Source organism: Diaphorina citri, unplaced genomic scaffold (genome assembly GCF_000475195.1).
Source record: "Diaphorina citri unplaced genomic scaffold, Diaci psyllid genome assembly version 1.1 scaffold3184, whole genome shotgun sequence".
Classification (NCBI taxonomy): domain Eukaryota; kingdom Metazoa; phylum Arthropoda; class Insecta; order Hemiptera; family Psyllidae; genus Diaphorina; species Diaphorina citri.
The window spans coordinates 3,846-24,955 of record NW_007380595.1 but is presented as its reverse complement, the minus strand read 5'-3'; the positions used below and the strand labels follow the sequence as shown (position 1 = coordinate 24,955).

The following is a 21,110-nucleotide window of genomic DNA, read 5'->3' as shown; positions in this document are numbered from 1 at the left end:
TAAATCGATTTAAAAAATACCGGTAAATCGTGAACTTTGACGTCACGGCATACGCTCCCGTACACGATGATGTCACATCAAATGTCCTAAAATGAAATATTAGAAAGTAAAAAATCAACATGCATTTTTTGGGAAAATGTGGAAATTCGTGGTCTTGAACTTTGATTTATGTAAAAAATGAAATATTAGAAAGTAAAAAATCAACATGCATTTTTTGGGAAAATGTGGAAATTCGTGGTCTTGAACTTTGATTTATGTAATAGGTAATTTAAGTAGCAAATGGAAAAATGAGGCATTGAATGTTTTCCTTCGTCCCGTTCTCGAGAAATATTTGATAAGGAAGAGTTTTACTCTTTACCCATCATAGAAGATATTGTGTTATTTTACAAGAGAGTAGCATCTTTTCCCCTTAGTTATGTAGAAATGTAGATAGTTCATTCTGTCACGTGCATAATATCTACCTATCTCAAATAATGTATTGAAAATTGAAATTTATTTATTTAGGTTTCTAAGGTTTAATGTTTTGTTTAGTAATGTATTGAAATTTATTTATTTACTTATTTAGGTTTCTAAGGTTTAATGTTTTTAAACTGTTTATTTTATATTGAGTTCTTCTTCCTAAGGATCTATGTACCTCTATGTGGAATGTTTTTTCTTTTTCTGTTAGATCTTCCATTTGTGTGTTCTTTTTATTTTAGTTACTCAAAATAAATACCTACTTTTTATTTGTTTTTTACTTTCCTTATCCTATAGGAAGGAAAGTAATGTCCAGTTTTTAATGCCAAAACACGTTTTGAGGTCCCTAGAGCCTAAATCCAAAGTTTCAGCCATTGGCAAATTTTCGATGGTCAGTTTTTAGTGCCAAAACACGTTTTGAGGTCCCTAGAGCCTAAATCCAAAGTTTCAGCCATTTTTCCGTGTCCGGGAGTTTCTCGTCTTTTTACTTTCCTTATCCTATAGGAAGGAAAGTAATGTAATCGGGTCAAATTTTCGATGGTCAAATTTTAGTGCCAAAACACGTTTTGAGGTCCCTAGAGCCTAAATCCAAAGTTTCAGCCATTGGTCCGTGTGTGTGTCTGTCTGTAAACAAAATATCTCGAGAACGGTAAGAGCTAGACTTGAAATTTGGTATAGGTACAGCTGTAAAATGTGACAAGGATGCAACACATAACTTTTGGTTAAGATCGGTGCAACGGTTGGCGGTTTGGCTATAAGAACAAGAACACCCAAAATAAGCATCATTCAATAGGATGAGGAAAGTCGTGTGATGTTCACACCAGATTTTTTTTTTTTTTTTCAACAACTTCATTTCAAGTGACAAGGTTCTCCTGGAGGAGCTCTTCCGCCCAACCACTGATTTTTACTTTCCTTATCCTATAGGAAGGAAAGTAATGTAATCGGGTCAAAATTTCGATGGTCAGTTTTTAGTGCCAAAACACGTTTTGAGGTCCCTAGAGCCTAAATCCAAAGTTTCAGCCATTGGTCCGTGGGTGTGTCTGTCTGTGTGTCTGTCTGTCTGTCTGTAAACAAAATATCTCGAAAACGGTAAGAGCTAGAGACTTGAAATTTGGTACGTAGATGTCAAATGTGACAAGGATGCGACACGAAACTTTTGATTAAGACCGGTGCAACGGTTGGCGGCATTTTAGTTATTAATTTTTTCCTTTTGTACTAAACTTTCTAAGGCAAGAAGTGGTCCAAGCTGTTTATGTAGGCGTGTTTTGTTAAAAATTCGTTTCTTGGTAACGATTTCTATTTTTTCTTGGTAACGGATCTCATCACTGTACTGACAAAATAAATGTTGATTGAAACAATATCACTTTTATTAATATATAGTATATACAGATTGTTGTTGTTTGTATTTTTTGAAATTTGACTCTTCGTGCAGACAATAATAATGTTTTTTTCCAAGATGTTTGACAGGGGGATTTGTAACTGCTAAGGTCTTATCGTCCCGAAATCGAAAAGAGAAGGAATAGGAGAAGGCCAGCCGTTCGTAGATCGAACATTATCCGTTCAGGATAAAATCCGCCCCGGGCGGGAATCGAACCCGCGGCTTAGGGCTTACAAAGCAGACGCGCTACCAACCAAGCTAACTAGGCTGGCAATAATAATATGTGTTGTCTGGAATACCCCAAGGTCTAAATAAATAGGTTTTACTAAATTAATCAAATATTAATCCATATGTTTCTTTCGGAATACTTTTGAAACATGTAAAGTGAAGAGTTGTACCTATTAACTGAAAAGTCTCCAAGAACTATGTGAACAAGAAAACATCACTATTTTGATACGTGTGTAAGGAATGCGTCCGTAATTTATTTTCAGAGATTTGTAAACTATGTAAAGAAATACATAAGCTGTTGGAACCTACCAGCGTTATCAGAAGATATGAGAAAAATTGGACTAGATTGAAAGAAAAAAGGGGGGAAATGACATGGAGAAAATATATTGATGTATAATAATTACATCGGGATAGCACATAGAAGAGAAAATAAGATAGATGTAATATTTTGTGTTAAACGGATTATATACATTAATAAAATAAAGTAAAAAATAGAATAGATAAATGAGAGAAAAAAAAAAACTAATAAAAGATATGAAATATTAAGAAAAACAAAATAATATTTTTTTTTCAGAAGATATTTCTATAAACAATAAAATCTACAATATCTTTGAGAAGTTTGATAGAGGGAACTGTAAGACTGTAACAATGGAGATCTCATCGTCCCGAAATCAAAAGGAGGAGGGGGACAGGATAGCAGAGCGAGCCGTTCCGAGAACGAACCTTATCTATCTAGGATAAAGTTCGCTCCGGGCGGGATTAGAACCCGTGACCTTTACAAGGCAGGCATGCTACCCTCCAAGCTAGCTAGGCTGGCTGCAGGCATGCTACCCTCCAAGCTTTACTCATTCAAATTACCATACTGAAAGCAGGAAAAGTGTTTTTTCAACTTCAATGTAGGTGAATAGGATTGTGAAATCAAAATTATGTTTATTCTTGCCCTTTATTTCACCTTACGTTGAACTCTGTTTTTCAATATTGCAATTAGAAAATGGATATACAAGGATCACAGTCTTTCAGAAACCAAATTTCCACCTGTGGTTCAGTGTGAGATGCCGGGAAGATAGGTAAATCAATGAAATTAATGATCCTGGATCAAATACCTGATTATTTTTTGATAAAAAAAAATCACAAAAACTAACGAAAATTTTTGTTTATTTTTTTAAAAATTTGATAACAAAACCCGCCAGTAAAAGTGCAGTTTAATTGAGAAAGAAAAAAGGGAAAAATAGAAAATCCCACGGTCATCTGTCGAGTCGAAGTGGGCCGGGCCAGTGATCTCACCTCGAAAAAAGTTGCTCGATTCCTCAGACGATATGTGCTGTCTTCACATCACTCCAAAGTTCTTGTAAATGTAAACAGATTTCATTTTCGCCCTCTTCTCGTACATGACGTGGAGAGCTTAAGCTTACGCTTACGTTGATTTTCCGTAGCCGTAGAGTTTGCCGAAAGCTCAAACGAAGAAAGGAAGGAAGTTTTATAGAAATTGGAAAAATAGAAAATCCCACGGTCATCTGTCGAGTCGAAGTGGGCCGGGCCAGTGATCTCACCTCGAAAAAAGTTGCTCGATTCCTCAAACGATATGTGCTGTCTTCACATCACTCCAAAGTTGTTGTAAACAGATTTCATTTTCGCCCTCTTCTCCTACATGACGTGGAGAGCTTACGTTGATTTTCCGTAGAGTTTGCCGAAAGCTCAAACGAAGAAAGGAAGGAAGTTTTATAGAAATTACAATGAAATCCACCGTTATTCTTCTATTTCTGATAAGTGTGTGCATATCTTCATCGTACAGTGCCGTCAACCAAGATATTGTCTTCAAAAATGTAGACCGAGTGATTGACATCTCAACTCAGATCACCAAGATCAACTACAAACTAGTGCTGGAAAACACCGGCTCCAAAAATGTCGACTCGTTTGATTTTGTTCTGGAAGCAGAGACCCAGAAGTCCGTCTCTTATTTCAGCGCCGAAGGTGGAGAACTTTTGAAGTCAACATTGGTAGCGGAGAGAGTTGTTCTCTCAGGTAAGTATGCTAGTGGCTCATTAAACTGTAGATCTCACTAAAAGGGCTCCTGCTGGATCTCTAACAGCCTTCTAGGCCCAAATTTTAAGGAGGAAATTTCCTTTACTTATGTTATAAACACGTTTGACGAGTTTCATGAAATTAAGGGGTACTAGGTCAGAAGCCTTGACCACTAAAATTTGCCAAAATAAGAAGGTTACACAAATGAGAAGTGATTTTTTTCTTTCATGTAATGATTGAAAACCAAGACTAGAGCCCGTCCTCCCTTTATTCCCAATATAATGTTTAAGTCACCCATCCATTTATTGGCCTTCCCTGGTGTAGCTTAATATAAAACCGGTCTTAAATTAATGACTGAAGTGTTATCTAAAACTTTCTCGCTTTGAGTTCATAGGTTGTCGTGACAAATTTCAAGATCAGAGCTCATTTGTGTGAGAAAATGTGAAAAAAAATCCCACAATTACTCAATTAACTTTAAGTCACCCATCGATTTATTGGCCTTGCTCGGCGTAGCTTAACATAGGTGACACTAAAACCTGTCTTAAATGATCGAGTGAAGTGTTATCTAAAACTTTCTTGCTTTGAGTTCATAGGTCGTCACGACAAATTTCAAGATCAGAGCTCATTTGTGTAAGAAAATGTGAAAAAAACCAGTTTTTTTGGCTTTATGGTTTTTTGAACAAAATGTGCACCACCATTTTTGTGTTCCTGGTAAAAAGACCTTTAATTTGATATGTAGGTCAACTAGGTTTGGATAAGTCCTTCTATGGGGACAGACAGACAGACTGACCGACCGACTGACAAACACCAAAGCGAATACAATAGTCCGTCCCCTATACCTTTTTATTACTATTGTAATAATGTAATAATAAAGGAAGGACGGACTAAAAAGGAGCTTTGTTTGTTATTGTCCTGGCTTCTAATAATTACCTTACCTTTGTTACTTACATAATATGAAATGCAGTTGCTTAAAATTGTAAAGTAATTACATAAAAAAAGTGTAATATGAAGTACAGTTGCATAAATTATTAAGTAAAAAAATTGATTTGTTTCAGGTGCTGAAAAGACCCCAGCGTGGAAGATTGTTCTCAAGGAACCATTGAAACCCAAGAGTACTCTCAATGTTGACATAGAAGTTGCTCTTACCGGAGTTCTTATTCCATATCCAGAACAAATCACACAGAAAGAAAAGCAACTTGTTCAATACTTTGGCAACCAATATGTCTACTCCCTCTACAAAACCACATCTCAGAAAACTACTATTCAAGTTGGTACCAAGAAGGTTGAAAGTTTCTCCAAATTAAATCCCACCTCTCAAATTGACACCAGTATTGTGTATGGACCTTACAAGAATATTGCTCCTCTGTCATTCAATAAATTGTCATTGGCAACCAATATGTCTACTCCCTCTACAAAACCACATCTCAGAAAACTACTATTCAAGTTGGTACCAAGAAGGTTGAAAGTTTCTCAAAATTAAATCCCACCTCTCAAATTGACACCAGTATTGTGTACGGACCTTACAAGAATATTGCTCCTCTGTCATTCAATAAATTGTCTGTGCATTATGAAAACAATTCTCCGTTCTTGGTTGTTGAAAATCTGGAGCGGTCAATTGAAGTGTCTCACTGGGGGAATATTGCAATTGAAGAGAAAATTGAGATTGTTCATGCTGGAGCCAAGTTGAAGGGGTCATTCTCTCGCTATGAATACCAACGAGAATCATCAAGTGGTCTGTCGAGTGTGAAATCTTTCAAAACCATCCTACCAGCCACAGCCAGTGATGTTTACTACAGAGATGAAATAGGTAGGTGATGTTTTTCTTCATAGAACATCCTAGTAATATAGTGAACTGTAGAAGAACCCAATCAGAAAGAAGGCCCATATGAGGCCCAGAATATAATTGGATAAACTGTTTGAGAGAAATATTTCCTTGTGAAAAATTGAACAATGAGTTCCAGAGTAATGGTAAAATTAGAGGAAATGGAATCCTTAGACTTTAGACAGACAAAGTAAAGGAAATTCTAGGGTACAACTTATAGCTCATTCCACACAATAAATATTCTACTGTGTTGCAGGTAACATCTCCACCTCTCACTACCGAGTTCTCGTGTGAAATCTTTCAAAACCATCCTACCAGCCGCAGCCAGTGATGTTTACTACAGAGATGAAATAGGTAGGTGATGTTTTTCTTCATAGAACATCCTAGTAATATAGTAACTGTAGAAGAACCCAATCAGAAAGAAGGCCCATATGAGGCCCAGAATACAATTGGATAAACTGTTTGAGAGAAATTATATTTCCTTGTGAAAAATTGAACAATGAGTTCCAGAGTAATGGTAAAATTAAAGGAAATGGAATCCTTAGACTTTAGACAGACAAAGTAAAGGAAATTCTAGGGTGTGAAATCTTTCAAAACCATCCTACCAGCCGCAGCCAGTGATGTTTACTACAGAGATGAAATAGGTAGGTGATGTTTTTCTTCATAAAACATCCTAGTAATATAGTGAACTGTAGAAGAACCCAATCAGAAAGAAGGCCCATATGAGGCCCAGAATATAATTGGATAAACTGTTTGAGAGAAATATTTCCTTGTGAAAAATTGAACAATGAGTTCCAGAGTAATGGTAAAATTGAAGGAAATGGAATCCTTAGACTTTAAACAGACAAAGTAAAGGAAATTCTAGAGTACAACTTATAACTCATTCCACACAATAAATATTCTACTGTGTTGCAGGTAACATCTCCACCTCTCACTACCGAGTTCTGTCCGATGCTGTGGAAGTTGACCTGCGTCCAAGATTCCCTCTGTTTGGAGGTTGGAAAACCATTTACATTCTGGGATACAACATTCCCTCCTACGAGTACCTGTTCAACTCTGGTAATTATTATGTTGTTGTTTACAAATGTCTGGAATTTTGACCATTAGGACATTTTACTATGCGCGTCCCAATACCTTTCTACAATATCATTGCTGGCTTCCAAGGCTGGATAGGAATTTAGATGGGTCTGATTCATAGGAGTATTTAAGAAGCAGAGAGGACAGTTAGGAGAGTCTTTAATTTTGATTTTGTGGAGGTGTTCAGCCAAACAGTCGTGCCCTGTGAGTAGGAACAGAGTCTGGATTATTGACTAGAGAACGCCACTTTTTTCCTTCACTCTCAGAACAAATAAACTTAGTATGTTCTTTGTTGACGTGGGATTTTATGAGTCTTCTAGCTGATTCAAAGGTGGGTTTGGGAGTTGTTATGCTTTTGATTTTAGTACCTTTTTTGGCAAGATAGTCAGCCTTTTCATTTCCTTGCAACCCACAATGAGAGGGGACCCATTGTAAAGCCACAGTTTTCTTCATGTTCACTAGCTGTCTTGTGATGTTGTGGATTTCTCTAACTTGTGAGCAGGGGTTGTTATCATAACTTTAAATGTATTCTATTTTTTTCCATAGTTCCTAGTCTGGATTATTGACTAGAGAACGCCACTTTTTTCCTTCACTCTCAGAACAAATAAACTTAGTATGTTCTTTGTTGACGTGGGATTTTCTGAGTCTTTTAGCTGATTCAAAGGTGGGTTTGGGAGTTGTTATGCTTTTGATTTTAATACCTTTTTTGGCAAGATAGTCAGCCTTTTCATTTCCTTGCAACCCACAATAATTGACTAGAGAACGCCACTTTTTTCCTTCACTCTCAGAACAAATAAACTTAGTATGTTCTTTGTTGACGTGGGATTTTATGAGTCTTTTAGCTGATCCAAAGGTGGGTTTGGGAGTTGTTATGCTTTTGATTTTAGTAACTTTTTTGGCAAGATAGTCAGCCTTTTCATTTCCTTGCAACCCATAATAAGAGGGGACTAGGCGAGCGAGGAAAAGTTTTCTCTCCCGCAGTCTCTGCACTCTGTGTATTTCTTATGGTGATTTTAGCGATCAAAAATTGAGCATATTATTATCTCAGGATCGATTTAGATTTTCGCAAAATCCTTTCTTATTGCACACTAGACCATAAAAGGAATATCCCTACCAAATTTCAGCTTTCTAGGTGTTGTGGTTCTCGAGATAGAGCGATCAGTGTGTGAACTGTGAAATGTGAATGGATCTTGTTCTTATAATATAAGATTGAAGTAATTTTGTGTGAAGGTATCTCTCCTTAGCATACACATGAAACAGTACAATTGTGTGATGTTGTGGATTTCTCTAACTTGTGAGCAGGGGTTGTTATCATAACTTTAAATGTATTCTATTTTTGTCCATAGTTCCTATTATAACATATTGAAGTAATTTTGTGTGAAGGTATCTCTCCTTAGCATACACATGAAACAGTACAATTATGTGATGTTGTGGATTTCTCTAACTTGTGAGCAGGGGTTGTTATCATAACTTTAAATGTATTCTATTTTTGTCCATAGTTCCTATTATTACATATTCAAGTAATTTTGTGTGAAGGTATCTCTCCATACACATGAAACAGTACAATTACTTGTGTGATTTTGAGCAGGACTGTATAATATATGTTGTTTTGCATATTTTATAATGTTTATTACCTTCTCTCTCCCATACAGGCAGTCAATATGTTCTCAAGATTCGCTTTGTGGATCACATCTACGACGATATGGTTGTACGTAACGCCAACTCAGCGCTAAGTGTCGGGGTTCGCTCGCCAATCCAGAGTTCGCTCCATTACTTCCTCATTTTGAAGATACAACCTACAACGAGGGGGGAAAAACCGTACATTTGACATATTTCTGATTTCTGTTTGGTGTTTTGTTTTGTATCTGCTCGCTTTTTATTATCATTATTATTTTCAAGTAGGTACTTAAATATAGATAGATTGAAAATTTATTTTAATTTCCATTACCCGAGTTGCCGAGTGAAACACGGGATTCGCGTGTGTACCCAGCATTACAAAGCAGACGTGCTAAATTTCAAGCTAACTAGGCTGGGTGAATTATGGTGAAACAATCAAACTAAAATAAAATTCGTCGCGTTACTAATTGTAGTTTTGTATCTGCTCGCTTTTTATTATCATTATTATTTTCAAGTAGGTACTTAAATATAGATAGATTGAAAATTTATTTTAATGTCCATTACCCGTGTTGCCGAGTGAACACGGGATTCGTGTGTAGTGTACCCAGCATTACAAAGCAGACGTGCTAAATTTCAAGCTAACTATGAAACAATCAAACTAAAATACTAATATTCGTCGCGTTACTAATACTCAATAAATGGAAAAGTTGGTTGATTTCAATCCACGGTGGTAAAACTAACCTGTTTATCAGCATATCCCCCCGAGCCCTGGATCCTCTGTCCACCCTCATCCTCTCCACCCAAGTTGAACCTGTCCATGGCAGGTACATCGTCCCTATTTTCTTAACTGTGATGATTTGCGTACGACTTGACTTCACCTTGACCAAGAGTGGCGAGAAGTCGAAATGAGCAGCGCAGCGAACGTGTTGAAAAACGAAGTGATTTCACTTTACATGAATGTGAATTTGGAACACGGGATTCGTGTGTAGTGTACCCAGCATTACAAAGCAGACGTGCTAAATTTCAAGCTAACTATGAAACAATCAAACTAAAATAAAATTCGTCGCGTTACTAATACTCAATAAATGGAAAAGTTGGTTGATTTCAATCCACGGTGGTAATACTAACCTGTTTATCAGCATATCCCCCCGAGCCCTCAGTCCTCTGTCCACCCCCATCCTCTCCACCCAAGTTGAACCTGTCCATGGCAGGTACATCGTCCCTATTAGTCAACATCTCATAAGTTCCTTCTTCTCCCGTCAGGAGCGCCACTGTCGCACCAGGGTGTTCGGCCTTCACGTAATCATCCGAAGTGAAACCGAGTGAACCCGAACCGAGATCGGAAGTATTCGGGGGTTCCAAGTCAGAGGCAGTGGCCGGGCGTTTGGTAACGCCAAAGTCAACATTATCCTCCCTGAACATTCTCTGGTGCGTCAAATACACACGCCATACCCAGTGTCATCACAATCTGACGGTACGCACTCTACATACCTGGACACCGCAGGTCGCCCTATGATTACGCTGCGCGCGCACAACCTTGTAGAGAATCATATTGAAGATATCGAGATCGAGTATGAATTCAGCAAGAGTTACTTGGGCAAGGAGCCGCTACTGGCACGCACTCTACATACCTGGACACCGCAGGTCGCCCTATGATTACGCTGCGCGCGCACAACCTCGTAACGCCAAAGTCAACATTATCCTCCCTGAACATTCTCTGGTGCGTCAAATACACACGCCATACCCAGTGTCATCACAATCTGACGGCACGCACTCTACATACCTGGACACCGCAGGTCGCCCTATGATTACGCTGCGCGCGCACAACCTCGTAGAGAATCATATTGAAGATATTGAGATCGAGTATGAATTCAGCAAGAGTTACTTGGGCAAGGAGCCGCTACTACGGGCGTTTGAATAGGAGAGGGGAGTTACCCTGCATGAGAATAAAGAAGAATGGAATTTTACATTATTAGAGAGGTCTCGTACCGAAATATCGTATATATGTACTTTAGTAATTAATTCTGGACACGACAATATAATCGGGCGTTTGAATAGGAGAGGGGAGTTACCCTGCATGAGAATAAAGAAGAATGGAATTTTACATTACTAGAGAGTTCTCGTACCGAAACATCGTATATATGTACTTTAGTAATTAATTCTGGACACGACAATATAATGTGTTATTAAATTAATTATTTAACAAAGCCAACGGCGCCGGCGATAGCACGTTGAATACACGTTTCCAATAGATAACTGAAGTTAAGCAACGTTGTGCGTGGTTAGAATCCGGATGGCAATCGCGTGCTGCTGTTATACAGTGATGTTGAACCTCTATCTAACAAAAGTTAACTGACTCACTTGTATAAAGGTAGAAATATGTTTGACATGATCCAGAAGTGACTTGATGCAGATAACAATCAACTGATCGAGAGAATCGGGTTGTACCTTTTCGCCGGGATTACGGACCAGACGATTTATATCCCAGCCCTGATCCGACAGAGATCGGCAAGCTTCGTGAATAATCCGATCTGAGTCGAGTAGACAATTGACCAGGGTGTTCAACTTAGCGTAGAGACCTGAGGAGAATAAGAGAGAATCATTACAGCATTCCTCAATACAATCAAAAATCGATTAAATCGTGAATTATGTGTAAAGCAGAGCCTTTTCATACCTTTCGTGAAAGTACGTCCTTTGCAATTGATCCCCATTTTTCATCGATTTTTTTTTACACTGGTACTTAATACCGCCACTGATCGCTACTAAATTAAAGTAGCAACTACATTATCCTCATGAGGCTGAGTGCACCAGAACTCAAGCACAGAACTGATAAAAACTTTGACCCTGCCGGGAATTGAACTCGGGTCTCCCGCGTGCAAGGCGAGTGCAGTGACCGATACACCATGAAAGCTGACTTAGGTGAATTATGTGTAAAGCAGAGCCTTTTCATACCTTTCGTGAAAGTACGTCCTTTGCAATTGATCCCCATTTTTCATCGATTTTTTTTACACTGGTACTTAATGCCGCCACTGATCGCCAGTAAATTAAAGTAACAACCACATTATCCTCATGAGGCTGAGTGCACCAGAACTCAAGCACAGAACTGATAAACTTTGACCCTGCCGGGAATTGAACTCGGGTCTCCCGCGTGCAAGGCGAGCGCAGTGACCGATACACCATGAAAGCTGACTATAATCCGATCTGAGTCGAGTAGACAATTGACCAGGGTGTTCAACTTGGCGTAGAGACCTGAGGAGAATAAGAGAGAATCATTACAGCTCATTCCTCAATACAATCAAAAATCGATTAAATCGTGAATTATGTGTAAAGCAGAGCCTTTTCATACCTTTCGTGAAAGTACGTCCTTTGCAATCGATCCCCATTTTTCATCGATTTTTTTACACTGGTACTTAATGCCGCCACTGATTGCTAGTAAATTAAAGTAGCAACTACATTATCCTCATGAGGCTGAGTGCACCAGAACTCAAGCACAGAACTGATAAACTTTGACCCTGCCGGGAATTGAACTCGGGTCTCCCGCGTGCAAGGCGAGCGCAGTGACCGATACACCATGAAAGCTGACTAAGTGTGATACTCACTCTTATCTTCACACTTCATAGCGTTTCCCAGACACCGCTGTGTGAATATGGTGAACTCATGGAGCGAGACTTGCAGCTGTCTCGTCGCGTTCCTAATATCCCCGAGTCTCGGCTCGAGACTGTCTCGATTTCTCCACTCGGGTGAGGCGAAGCTGATCAGTTTGTTAATGGAGGAGACCACTTCAGTCTCGGCGCGTTGCAAGTGGTCCCGGGCATCCTGTAGGTCTACAGGGAGGGAGTCCTGATGATGGGGGGGACGGGGGGAGGAGACGTGTGTGGGGAAACTCTGTAGAGGAGAATCAGTTAACATATTATTTTTCTACGGCTTGATTTAGGTAATGTAACCCAGTCTTAAGTGCAAAGAAAGTAGGATTTTTTTTACTTTTAATGCCTGTTTGTGTTTAACAAAGTCACAAATGGAAAAAAAATTGATCATAGAATATACACGGAAATAGTTTTACTCACGCTATCCAGCGGTTGATACACTAAGACGTGTGTGGGGAAACTCTGTAGAGGAGAATCAGTTAACATATTATTTTTCTACGGCTTGATTTAGGTAATGTAACCCAGTCTTAATTGTAAAGAAAGTAGGATTTTTTTTTTTACTTTTAATGCCTGTTTGTGTTTAACAATGTCACAAATGGAAAATAAATTTGACCATAGAATATACACGGAAAGAGTTTTACTCACGCTACCCAGCGGGTGTATGGGAAGGAACCAATTTGATTCCAGAAAATATTTTCTGTGTAGCAAAGCTTAGGGTAAACAATCCAGCCTAACTCCATACACAAAAATCCCACTCTGAGGCTTAGGTGAAGAGGCAAACAGCTTTATAAAGGTTATACGAATCTTAGGGTAAACAGGTAGTTTAATATAATTACCTGTGACATAAGCACCTTACTGGAGGAGCGTGGTACATCATATTCTGACATGAAGCTGCTGGATCTATTAGATGCAGAACTAGATGATACAGAATCACTATTAGTGGTTAATGAACTGATAGAACTACTGGGTGATAGCCGACCCTGGCTCTGATGTCTACTAGTGGAAGTGTCTAGTAGAGGTCTTGGTATATCATATGCATCGCCACTAGTGACAGGACGGGTCTGTGGTACATCATATGTGTCCAGGAATGAAGAGTTGTGAGGGAATGAAGTGTTTGCTGTGTGTGAAGGAAGGTTGGCATAGTCCAGTTGTACGGGTATTGGATGAGGAGGGACATCGTAGGAGCTTTCCACTACTGAAGAGGAATGGGGAGTGGTCCAGTCTGAAAGTAGAAGACAGGAGTGAAATTATAAATCAAATCTTGAGAGTGTCAAGGGGACATCGTAGGAGCTTTCCACTACTGAAGAGGAATGGGGAGTGGTCCAGTCTGAAAGTAGAAGACAGGAGTGAAATTATAAATCAATTCTTGAGAGTGTCAAGTTTTTTTTTTTTCATTGTGAGGCAGTCCTTTAAATACTAAGGTTGTAATTAATAACCAACCTCAGTAGTGTAGTAGTTAGCATGGTGGACTTTGGATTTGGAGGTTGGTGGTTTAAGTCTAAATCAACCCATAAAATTTATCATAGTGCACTACGCAGGGAACAACATTTGTGACAAGCATTTATGCTGAACACAATTAAAATTCCTATTTTAAGCCTTGCTTTCTGACACACACATTGTCCTTACAAGGCTGAGTGCATCCTCAGTAGTTAGCATGGTGGACTTTGGATTTGGAGGTTGGTGGTTTAAGTCTAAATCAAGCCATAAAATTTATCATAGTGCACTACGCAGGAAACAACATTTGTGACAAGCATTTATGCTGAACACAATTAAAATTCCTATTTTAAGCCTTGCTTTTTGACACACACATTGTCCTTACAAGGCTGAGTGCATCCTCAAATAGTCAGTAAAACATGGTGTCAATGCAGATGGTGACTTGGTGACCCATCCAAATAACCAAAGAGAGAAACTCTAGTCCTGGTCCTAATAGATTCAGTGAATGTCTTACTTTGTGACCGTGGCACATCATACTTCTGCATGGCAGAGACATCATAGAGAAACACATCACCAACTTTGTGTGGTGTCATCACTTTGTTCTTTGTGACCGTGGCACATCATACTTCTGCATGGCGGAGACATCATAGAGAAACACATCACCAACTTTGTGTGGTGTCATCACTTTGTTTGGTTGTATGTTCCAACTCCTCCGCTTGCCTTGTTTCTGTAGTGTGTTGAAATCATTGCTCACAGCTTCATTTGATTCATTGGCATACATGCCAGCCACAATTTTTAACCGGTTCCCAGGGCATATTCCCTAAAATTAGAAAAAACAAAGAAGGGTTGATTACCTATACTATTCTAATAGGCCACAATTTTTAACCGGTTCCCAGGGCATATTCCCTAAAATTAGAAAAAACAAAGAAGGGTTGATTACCTATACTATTCTAAGACCAGCAACTAAGCCTGTCACTGTATTAGCTTGTTTAGGTATAGGCAGCAGGTACCCTAAACTTTGTGATACACACACAAGGAAAAATGAGAAAAAATTGAAAATTAATTTAAAATTGAATATTAAAATAAAACAACGTATTATTCACGAAAATAGAGACAACCATTCACTTCAAACACTCGATCAACAAAACCCAGGTCCCTAGAGCCTAAATCCAAAGTTTCAGCCATTGGTCCGTGTGTGTGTGTCTGTCTGTAAACAAAATATCTCGAGAACGGTAAGAGCTAGACTTGAAATTTGGTATACAGCTGTAAAATGTGACAAGGATGCGACACAAAACTTTTGGTTAAGATCGGTGCAACGGTTGGCGGCATTTTACCGCTTTTTGGCGGTTTTCGGTGTAATTTAACAATATCTCGGGAACGGTACAAGCTAGAGACTTGAAATTTGGTATGTAGTTCAAAAATGTGACAAGGATGCAACCCAAAACGTTTGGTTAAAATGGGTGCTGCGGTTGGCGGTATTTTGACCGCTTTTTGGCGGGTTTCGACCGCTTTTTGGCGGTTTTCAGCTATATCGACTAAACGGTTAGAGATATTGTAAATGTTACAACAGAACACCCAAATAAGCACCATTCAATAGGATAAGGAAAGTCGTGTGATGTTCACACCAGATTTTTCTTCTCGTGGTCCTTCGTCTTCTCTTCTAAACACATTTCAACGCTTCTTCCCTTTTCTCTTTCTCCTTTTTCTGCTTCTCTTCTGCCTCTCCTTTTCCTTCCTATTTATCATCTAACATTTTTCTTTCATTCACCCCTATCTTTTTTTCTATTTTCTAAAAGTTCACATTCAAAATAGAAAGGATAGAAGCAGAGGAAGGAGGAGAAGAAGAAGAAGAAGGATGAGGCAGGAAAGGGAGACGAAATAAAGACGAAGGAAAAGGTGGAGAAGAAGGATGAGGAGGATGAGAAGAAGGAAGAGGAGGAGGCAAGAGGAAAGAATGAAGAGGAGGCAAGAAAAGGAGGAGTAGCAAAAAAACCTTTTTTTTTGGCAACTCTCCCTCTCGGTGGACCTAAACAAATATAATTTTCCTTTTCCTTCGATTTTGACATTTATACTAAGTCCCCGCCTAAATAAATTTAAGCTCTCCTAATCCGCATGTCGGTCGGGGGGTGCAAAGGGTAGTTATTAATTTTTTCCTTTTGTACTAAACTTTCTAAGGCAAGAAGTGGTCCAAGCTGTTTATGTAGGCGTGTTTTGTTAAAAATTCGTTTCTTGGTAACGATTTCTATTTTTTCTTGGTAACGGATCTCATCACTGTACTGACAAAATAAATGTTGATTGAAACAATATCACTTTTATTAATATATAGTATATACAGATTGTTGTTGTTTGTATTTTTTGAAATTTGACTCTTCGTGCAGACAATAATAATGTTTTTTTCCAAGATGTTTGACAGGGGGATTTGTAACTGCTAAGGTCTTATCGTCCCGAAATCGAAAAGAGAAGGAATAGGAGAAGGCCAGCCGTTCGTAGATCGAACATTATCCGTTCAGGATAAAATCCGCCCCGGGCGGGAATCGAACCCGCGGCTTAGGGCTTACAAAGCAGACGCGCTACCAACCAAGCTAACTAGGCTGGCAATAATAATATGTGTTGTCTGGAATACCCCAAGGTCTAAATAAATAGGTTTTACTAAATTAATCAAATATTAATCCATATGTTTCTTTCGGAATACTTTTGAAACATGTAAAGTGAAGAGTTGTACCTATTAACTGAAAAGTCTCCAAGAACTATGTGAACAAGAAAACATCACTATTTTGATACGTGTGTAAGGAATGCGTCCGTAATTTATTTTCAGAGATTTGTAAACTATGTAAAGAAATACATAAGCTGTTGGAACCTACCAGCGTTATCAGAAGATATGAGAAAAATTGGACTAGATTGAAAGAAAAAAGGGGGGGAAATGACATGGAGAAAATATATTGATGTATAATAATTACATCGGGATAGCACATAGAAGAGAAAATAAGATAGATGTAATATTTTGTGTTAAACGGATTATATACATTAATAAAATAAAGTAAAAAATAGAATAGATAAATGAGAGAAAAAAAAAAAACTAATAAAAAATATGAAAAATTAAGAAAAACAAAATAATATTTTTTTTTCAGAAGATATTTCTATAAACAATAAAATCTACAATATCTTTGAGAAGTTTGATAGAGGGAACTGTAAGACTGTAACAATGGAGATCTCATCGTCCCGAAATCAAAAGGAGGAGGGGGACAGGATAGCAGAGCGAGCCGTTCCGAGAACGAACCTTATCTATCTAGGATAAAGTTCGCTCCGGGCGGGATTAGAACCCGTGACCTTTACAAGGCAGGCATACTACCCTCCAAGCTAGCTAGGCTGGCTGCAGGCATGCTACCCTCCAAGCTAGCTAGGCTGGCTAAGGTGTTTCTCCTAAGCTTGTTGTGCACACATAACAACACCTATCTTCAGATCTCTGGCTACATGTGATATATCTACCACACTATCCTTCTCCTAAGCTTGTTGTGCACACATAACAACACCTATCTTCAGATCTCTGGCTACATGTGATATATCTACCACGCGAGCCGTTCCGAGAACGAACCTTATCTATCTAGGATAAAGTTCGCTCCGGGCGGGATTAGAACCCGTGACCTTTACAAGGCAGGCATACTACCCTCCAAGCTAGCTAGGCTGGCTGCAGGCATGCTACCCTCCAAGCTAGCTAGGCTGGCTAAGGTGTTTCTCCTAAGCTTGTTGTGCACACATAACAATACCTATCTTAAGATCTCTGGCTACATGTGATATATCTACCACACTATCCTTCTCCTAAGCTTGTTGTGCACACATAACAATACCTATCTTAAGATCTCTGGCTACATGTGATATATCTACCACACTATCCACCATCTCCTGCACAGCTGTTACACTGGGGAACTGGAGAGCTGCCTTACGAGTCTTGTGAACCGTGGTACCTGCCATACAGAATAGAATAGAAATAGAATTTTAATATAAATACAGAAATATTAAAGGCCCGTTCCCAGTTGTCACTCGGGAACACAGCTGTTACACTGGGGAACTGGAGAGCTGCCTTACGAGTCTTGTGAACCGTGGTACCTGCCATACAGAATAGAATAGAAATAGAACTTTAATATAAACACAGAAATATTAAAGGCCTGTTCCCAGTGGTCATTCGGGAAAAAAAGTGGGAACACTCATCTAAATTGCGTTGCCTACAGGACATTCGGGAAAAAATCGGATGAAACTCACGACAAGTGGGAATAGGTCTTGAGCCGTTCCGAGAATGAACCTTATCTGTTTAGGATGAAATCCGCTCCGGATGGGAATCGAACCCACGACCTGTCGCGTAACAAACACATGCAGACACTACACTATCACCGAGTTAAAACTGGTTAAAATTAAAATATGTATTAAGTGGGAACACTCATCTAAATTGCGTTGCCTACAGGACATTCGGGAAAAAATCGGATGAAACTCACGACAAGTGGGAATAGGTCTTGAGTCGTTCCGAGAATGAATCTTATCTGTTTAGGATAAAATCCGCTCCGGATGGGAATCGAACCCACGACCTGTCGCGTAACAAACACATGCAGACACTACACTATCACCGATTTAAAACTGGTTAAAATTAAAATATGTATTTAGTTAATCTATTGTAAAATCAATTGATAAATACAATTACTTTATTATTCAATCGAACCCACGACCTGTCGCGTAACAAACACATGCAGACACTACACTATCACCGAGTTAAAACTGGTTAAAATTAAAATATGTATTTATGTGACGTCAGACTTAACGCAGTTGCTATTTTTGTCCGCTAGGTAGCGCCACTATGCAAGCACGCTAGCGGAGGAGTAGAAAGAACTGCACAGAAACGTATGCGCACAAACACATTAATACGTTGCCTGCAAGGGAGCTTTGCTTTCGACATTTGATGTGACGTCATCGCCTACGGGAGCGTATGCCGTGACGTCAAAGTTTACGATTTACCGGCATTTTTTAAATCGATTTATCTCGGGATCTAGAAAGTCGTAGAAGAAAAAGAAAAATTCCGTTGGTCCTCATTTTTCCTGCTCTATGACTTTGAAACACCACCCAAGTAAGCGCAACTGATCTATTAATAACCAACCTCAGTAGTGTAGTAGTTAGCATGGTGGACTTTGGATTTGGAGGTTGGTGGTTTAAGTCTAAATCAAGCCATAAAATTTATCATAGTGCACTACGCAGGGAACAACATTTGTGAGAAGCATTTATGCTTAACACAATTAAAATTCCTATTTTAAGCCTTGCTTTCTGACACACACATTGTCCTTACAAGGCTGAGTGCATCCTCAAATAGTCAGTAAAACATGGTGTCAATACAGATGGTGACTTGGTGACCCATCCAAATAACCAAAGAGAGAAACTCTAGTCCTGGTCCTAATAGATTCAGTGAATGTCTTACTTTGTGACCGTGGCACATCATACTTCTGCATGGCGGAGACATCATAGAGAAACACATCACCAACTTTGTGTGGTGTCATCACTTTGTTCGGTTGTATGTTCCAACTCCTCCGCTTGCCTTGTTTCTGTAGTGTGTTGAAATCATTGCTCACAGCTTCATTTGATTCATTGGCATACATGCCAGCTACAATTTTTAACCGGTTCCCAGGGCATATTCCCTAAAATTAGAAAAAACAAAGAAGGGTTAATTATACTATTCTAATAGATATAAGGCAGTAAGTAGTAGTGCTTATTTATTTGGACTGTCAGCTCAGAACAAGTTGTCCCATTATAACTGTTTTGATATGGTGAACTCACTCCAGAGAGTAAGAAGGAGAAGGAATGCAATTTGTATCAAGCTTACCACTCAGGACAAACTATGTTCTTTGGGAGGCATGGTTGGTAGGTGTGGTCTTCCACTTGCTTGTAATGGAGAAGAACCTGGAGTTTTTCCTCTTACAAATACTCCCTGAAGGTAAATTAGTAACTACTATACTGATTGTGATTCCATGTAATTAATATTGTACTAGCTGATCCCGAGGCATGGCCAAAGTTGTCCCATTATAACTGTTTTGATATGGTGAACTCACTCCAGAGAGTAAGAAGGAGAAGGAATGCAATTTGTATCAAGCTTACCACTCAGGACAAACTATGTTCTTTGGGAGGCATGGTTGGTAGGTGTGGTCTTCCACTTGCTTGTAATGGAGAAGAACCTGGAGTTTTTCCTCTTACAAATACTCCCTGAAGGTAAATTAGTAACTACTATACTGATTGTGATTCCATGTAATTAATATTGTACTAGCTGAATTCCGTTGCTTTGCTCCGGAATCCCACTAGTTCATCCCAAGGCATGGCCAGACTTATGGAAAAGGCATGGCCAAACTTGTGGAAAAGGCATGGCCGAACTTGTGGAAAATAATAAAAAATATGTTCGCGCTGCGCGCTCCCTATTAGCTGCATAGTTATCAAGCGCTAGTTCAGGAAAAGGCATGGCCAAACTTGTGGAAAAGGCATGGCCGAACTTGTGGAAAATAATAAAAAATATGTTCGCGCTGCGCACTCCCTATTAGCTGCATAGTTATCGAACTAAAAACATAAACGAAACTCAAATATTAGGCGAGCGAGGAAAAGTTTTCTCTCCCGCAGTCTCTGCACTCTGTGTATTTCTTATGAAGATTTTAGCGATCAAAAATGGATCATATCTCAGGATCGATTTAGATTTTCGCAAAATCCTTTCTTATTGCACACCTAGACCATAAAAGGAATATTCCTACCAAATTTCAGCTTTCTAGGTGTTGTGGTTCTCGAGATAGAGTAATCAGTGTGTGAACTATGAAATGTGAACTGTGAAATGTGAATGAGTGAATGGATCTTGTTCTTATAATATAAGATTTATTACCTGTCTTCCTCTCCCAAAGGGTTTGAACTAGTTTTTCGATTGAAAATACATATTTCAACGGGTACCATCCTGGTGTTCTTGTATCGACCCAGCACCTAAATGGGAAGTACGAGTAAATAGGTATTATGTCTCTCATCGTCCATCTGAGATGAGGGATGACATACTAAATAATTATTATCATAATACCTACCTAGGTGTCTTAAAATGGGTAAATGAGGAAGACAATGTAAAATAGACCATTTTCAGACTTTGGTGAAAAAAAAAAAAAAAAAAAAAAAAAAAAGCTCCTTTTACTCCCCTCTTCTTACCACCCCCCTCCCTCTCTTTACTCCTTTGTTATATAAAAATATTTAAAAAACGATTAATTTTTAAGTCACCAGTCTGCCCCTCCTCCCCATCCTCTCCCTCAGTCTGATACCAACAAAAGTTACCGGTCACGCCGATTTCTTTTCCCAAAACCGCATAAAAACGCCTGGGCATAAAAATTCGCCGCAGATGGAAAATACCTGGTAATTGTAGCGGTTTATGCTAGGTACATGT

General features: G+C 38.9%; 3 protein-coding genes and 2 long non-coding RNA genes across 5 annotated transcripts; 3 read left to right on the top strand and 2 right to left on the bottom strand.

Moving 5' to 3' along the window:
* Positions 1-3,687: 3,687 nt before the first annotated feature.
* LOC103520070 (dolichyl-diphosphooligosaccharide--protein glycosyltransferase subunit 1-like) lies at positions 3,688-5,480 on the top strand (the record flags this gene model as incomplete). Its single annotated transcript, XM_026831332.1, has 2 exons — positions 3,688-4,084; positions 5,140-5,480. Coding segments are annotated over exons 1-2 (630 nt in total), but the record flags the coding sequence as incomplete, so codon positions are not given.
* Positions 5,481-5,482: 2 nt separating this feature from the next.
* Positions 5,483-6,200, top strand: LOC113471872 (dolichyl-diphosphooligosaccharide--protein glycosyltransferase subunit 1-like; the record flags this gene model as incomplete). Its single annotated transcript, XM_026831330.1, has 2 exons — positions 5,483-5,891; positions 6,163-6,200. Coding segments are annotated over 2 exons (447 nt in total), but the record flags the coding sequence as incomplete, so codon positions are not given.
* Positions 6,201-6,476: 276 nt separating this feature from the next.
* Positions 6,477-6,952, top strand: LOC113471873. Its single transcript, XR_003394406.1, has 2 exons — positions 6,477-6,550; positions 6,822-6,952. It is a non-coding gene; the product is annotated as an uncharacterized LOC113471873 (long non-coding RNA).
* A 2,752-nt stretch (positions 6,953-9,704) lies between these two features.
* On the bottom strand, positions 9,705-20,577 carry LOC103520068 (cas scaffolding protein family member 4). The gene is made up of 8 exons (XM_026831331.1): positions 20,571-20,577; positions 19,194-19,350; positions 14,193-14,252; positions 13,081-13,466; positions 12,200-12,485; positions 10,962-11,179; positions 10,654-10,673; positions 9,705-9,987 (listed from the first exon to the last, which is right to left on the bottom strand). The coding sequence occupies exons 2-8, from the start codon at positions 19,309-19,311 to the stop codon at positions 9,705-9,707; spliced, it is 1,371 nt and encodes a 456-aa protein (XP_026687132.1). The 5' UTR covers positions 19,312-19,350; positions 20,571-20,577.
* On the bottom strand, positions 17,395-17,635 carry LOC113471874. Its single transcript, XR_003394407.1, has 2 exons — positions 17,524-17,635; positions 17,395-17,442 (listed from the first exon to the last, which is right to left on the bottom strand). It is a non-coding gene; the product is annotated as an uncharacterized LOC113471874 (long non-coding RNA).
* Positions 20,578-21,110: the final 533 nt, after the last annotated feature.

Excerpts from the sequence above, each read along its gene's own strand:
- LOC103520068 (XM_026831331.1), bottom strand. The coding sequence starts at position 19,311 with ATGTATGCCAATGAATCAAATGAAGCTGTGAGCAATGATTTCAACACA. Across the intron at positions 11,180-12,199 it reads TATGAAGTGTGAAGATAAGA|GTCTCTACGCTAAGTTGAAC; the intron begins GTGAGTATCACA and ends TATTCTCCTCAG. Across the intron at positions 9,988-10,653 it reads GGTAACTCCCCTCTCCTATT|CAAACGCCCGGCCACTGCCT; the intron begins CAAACGCCCGAT and ends CTTTGGCGTTAC.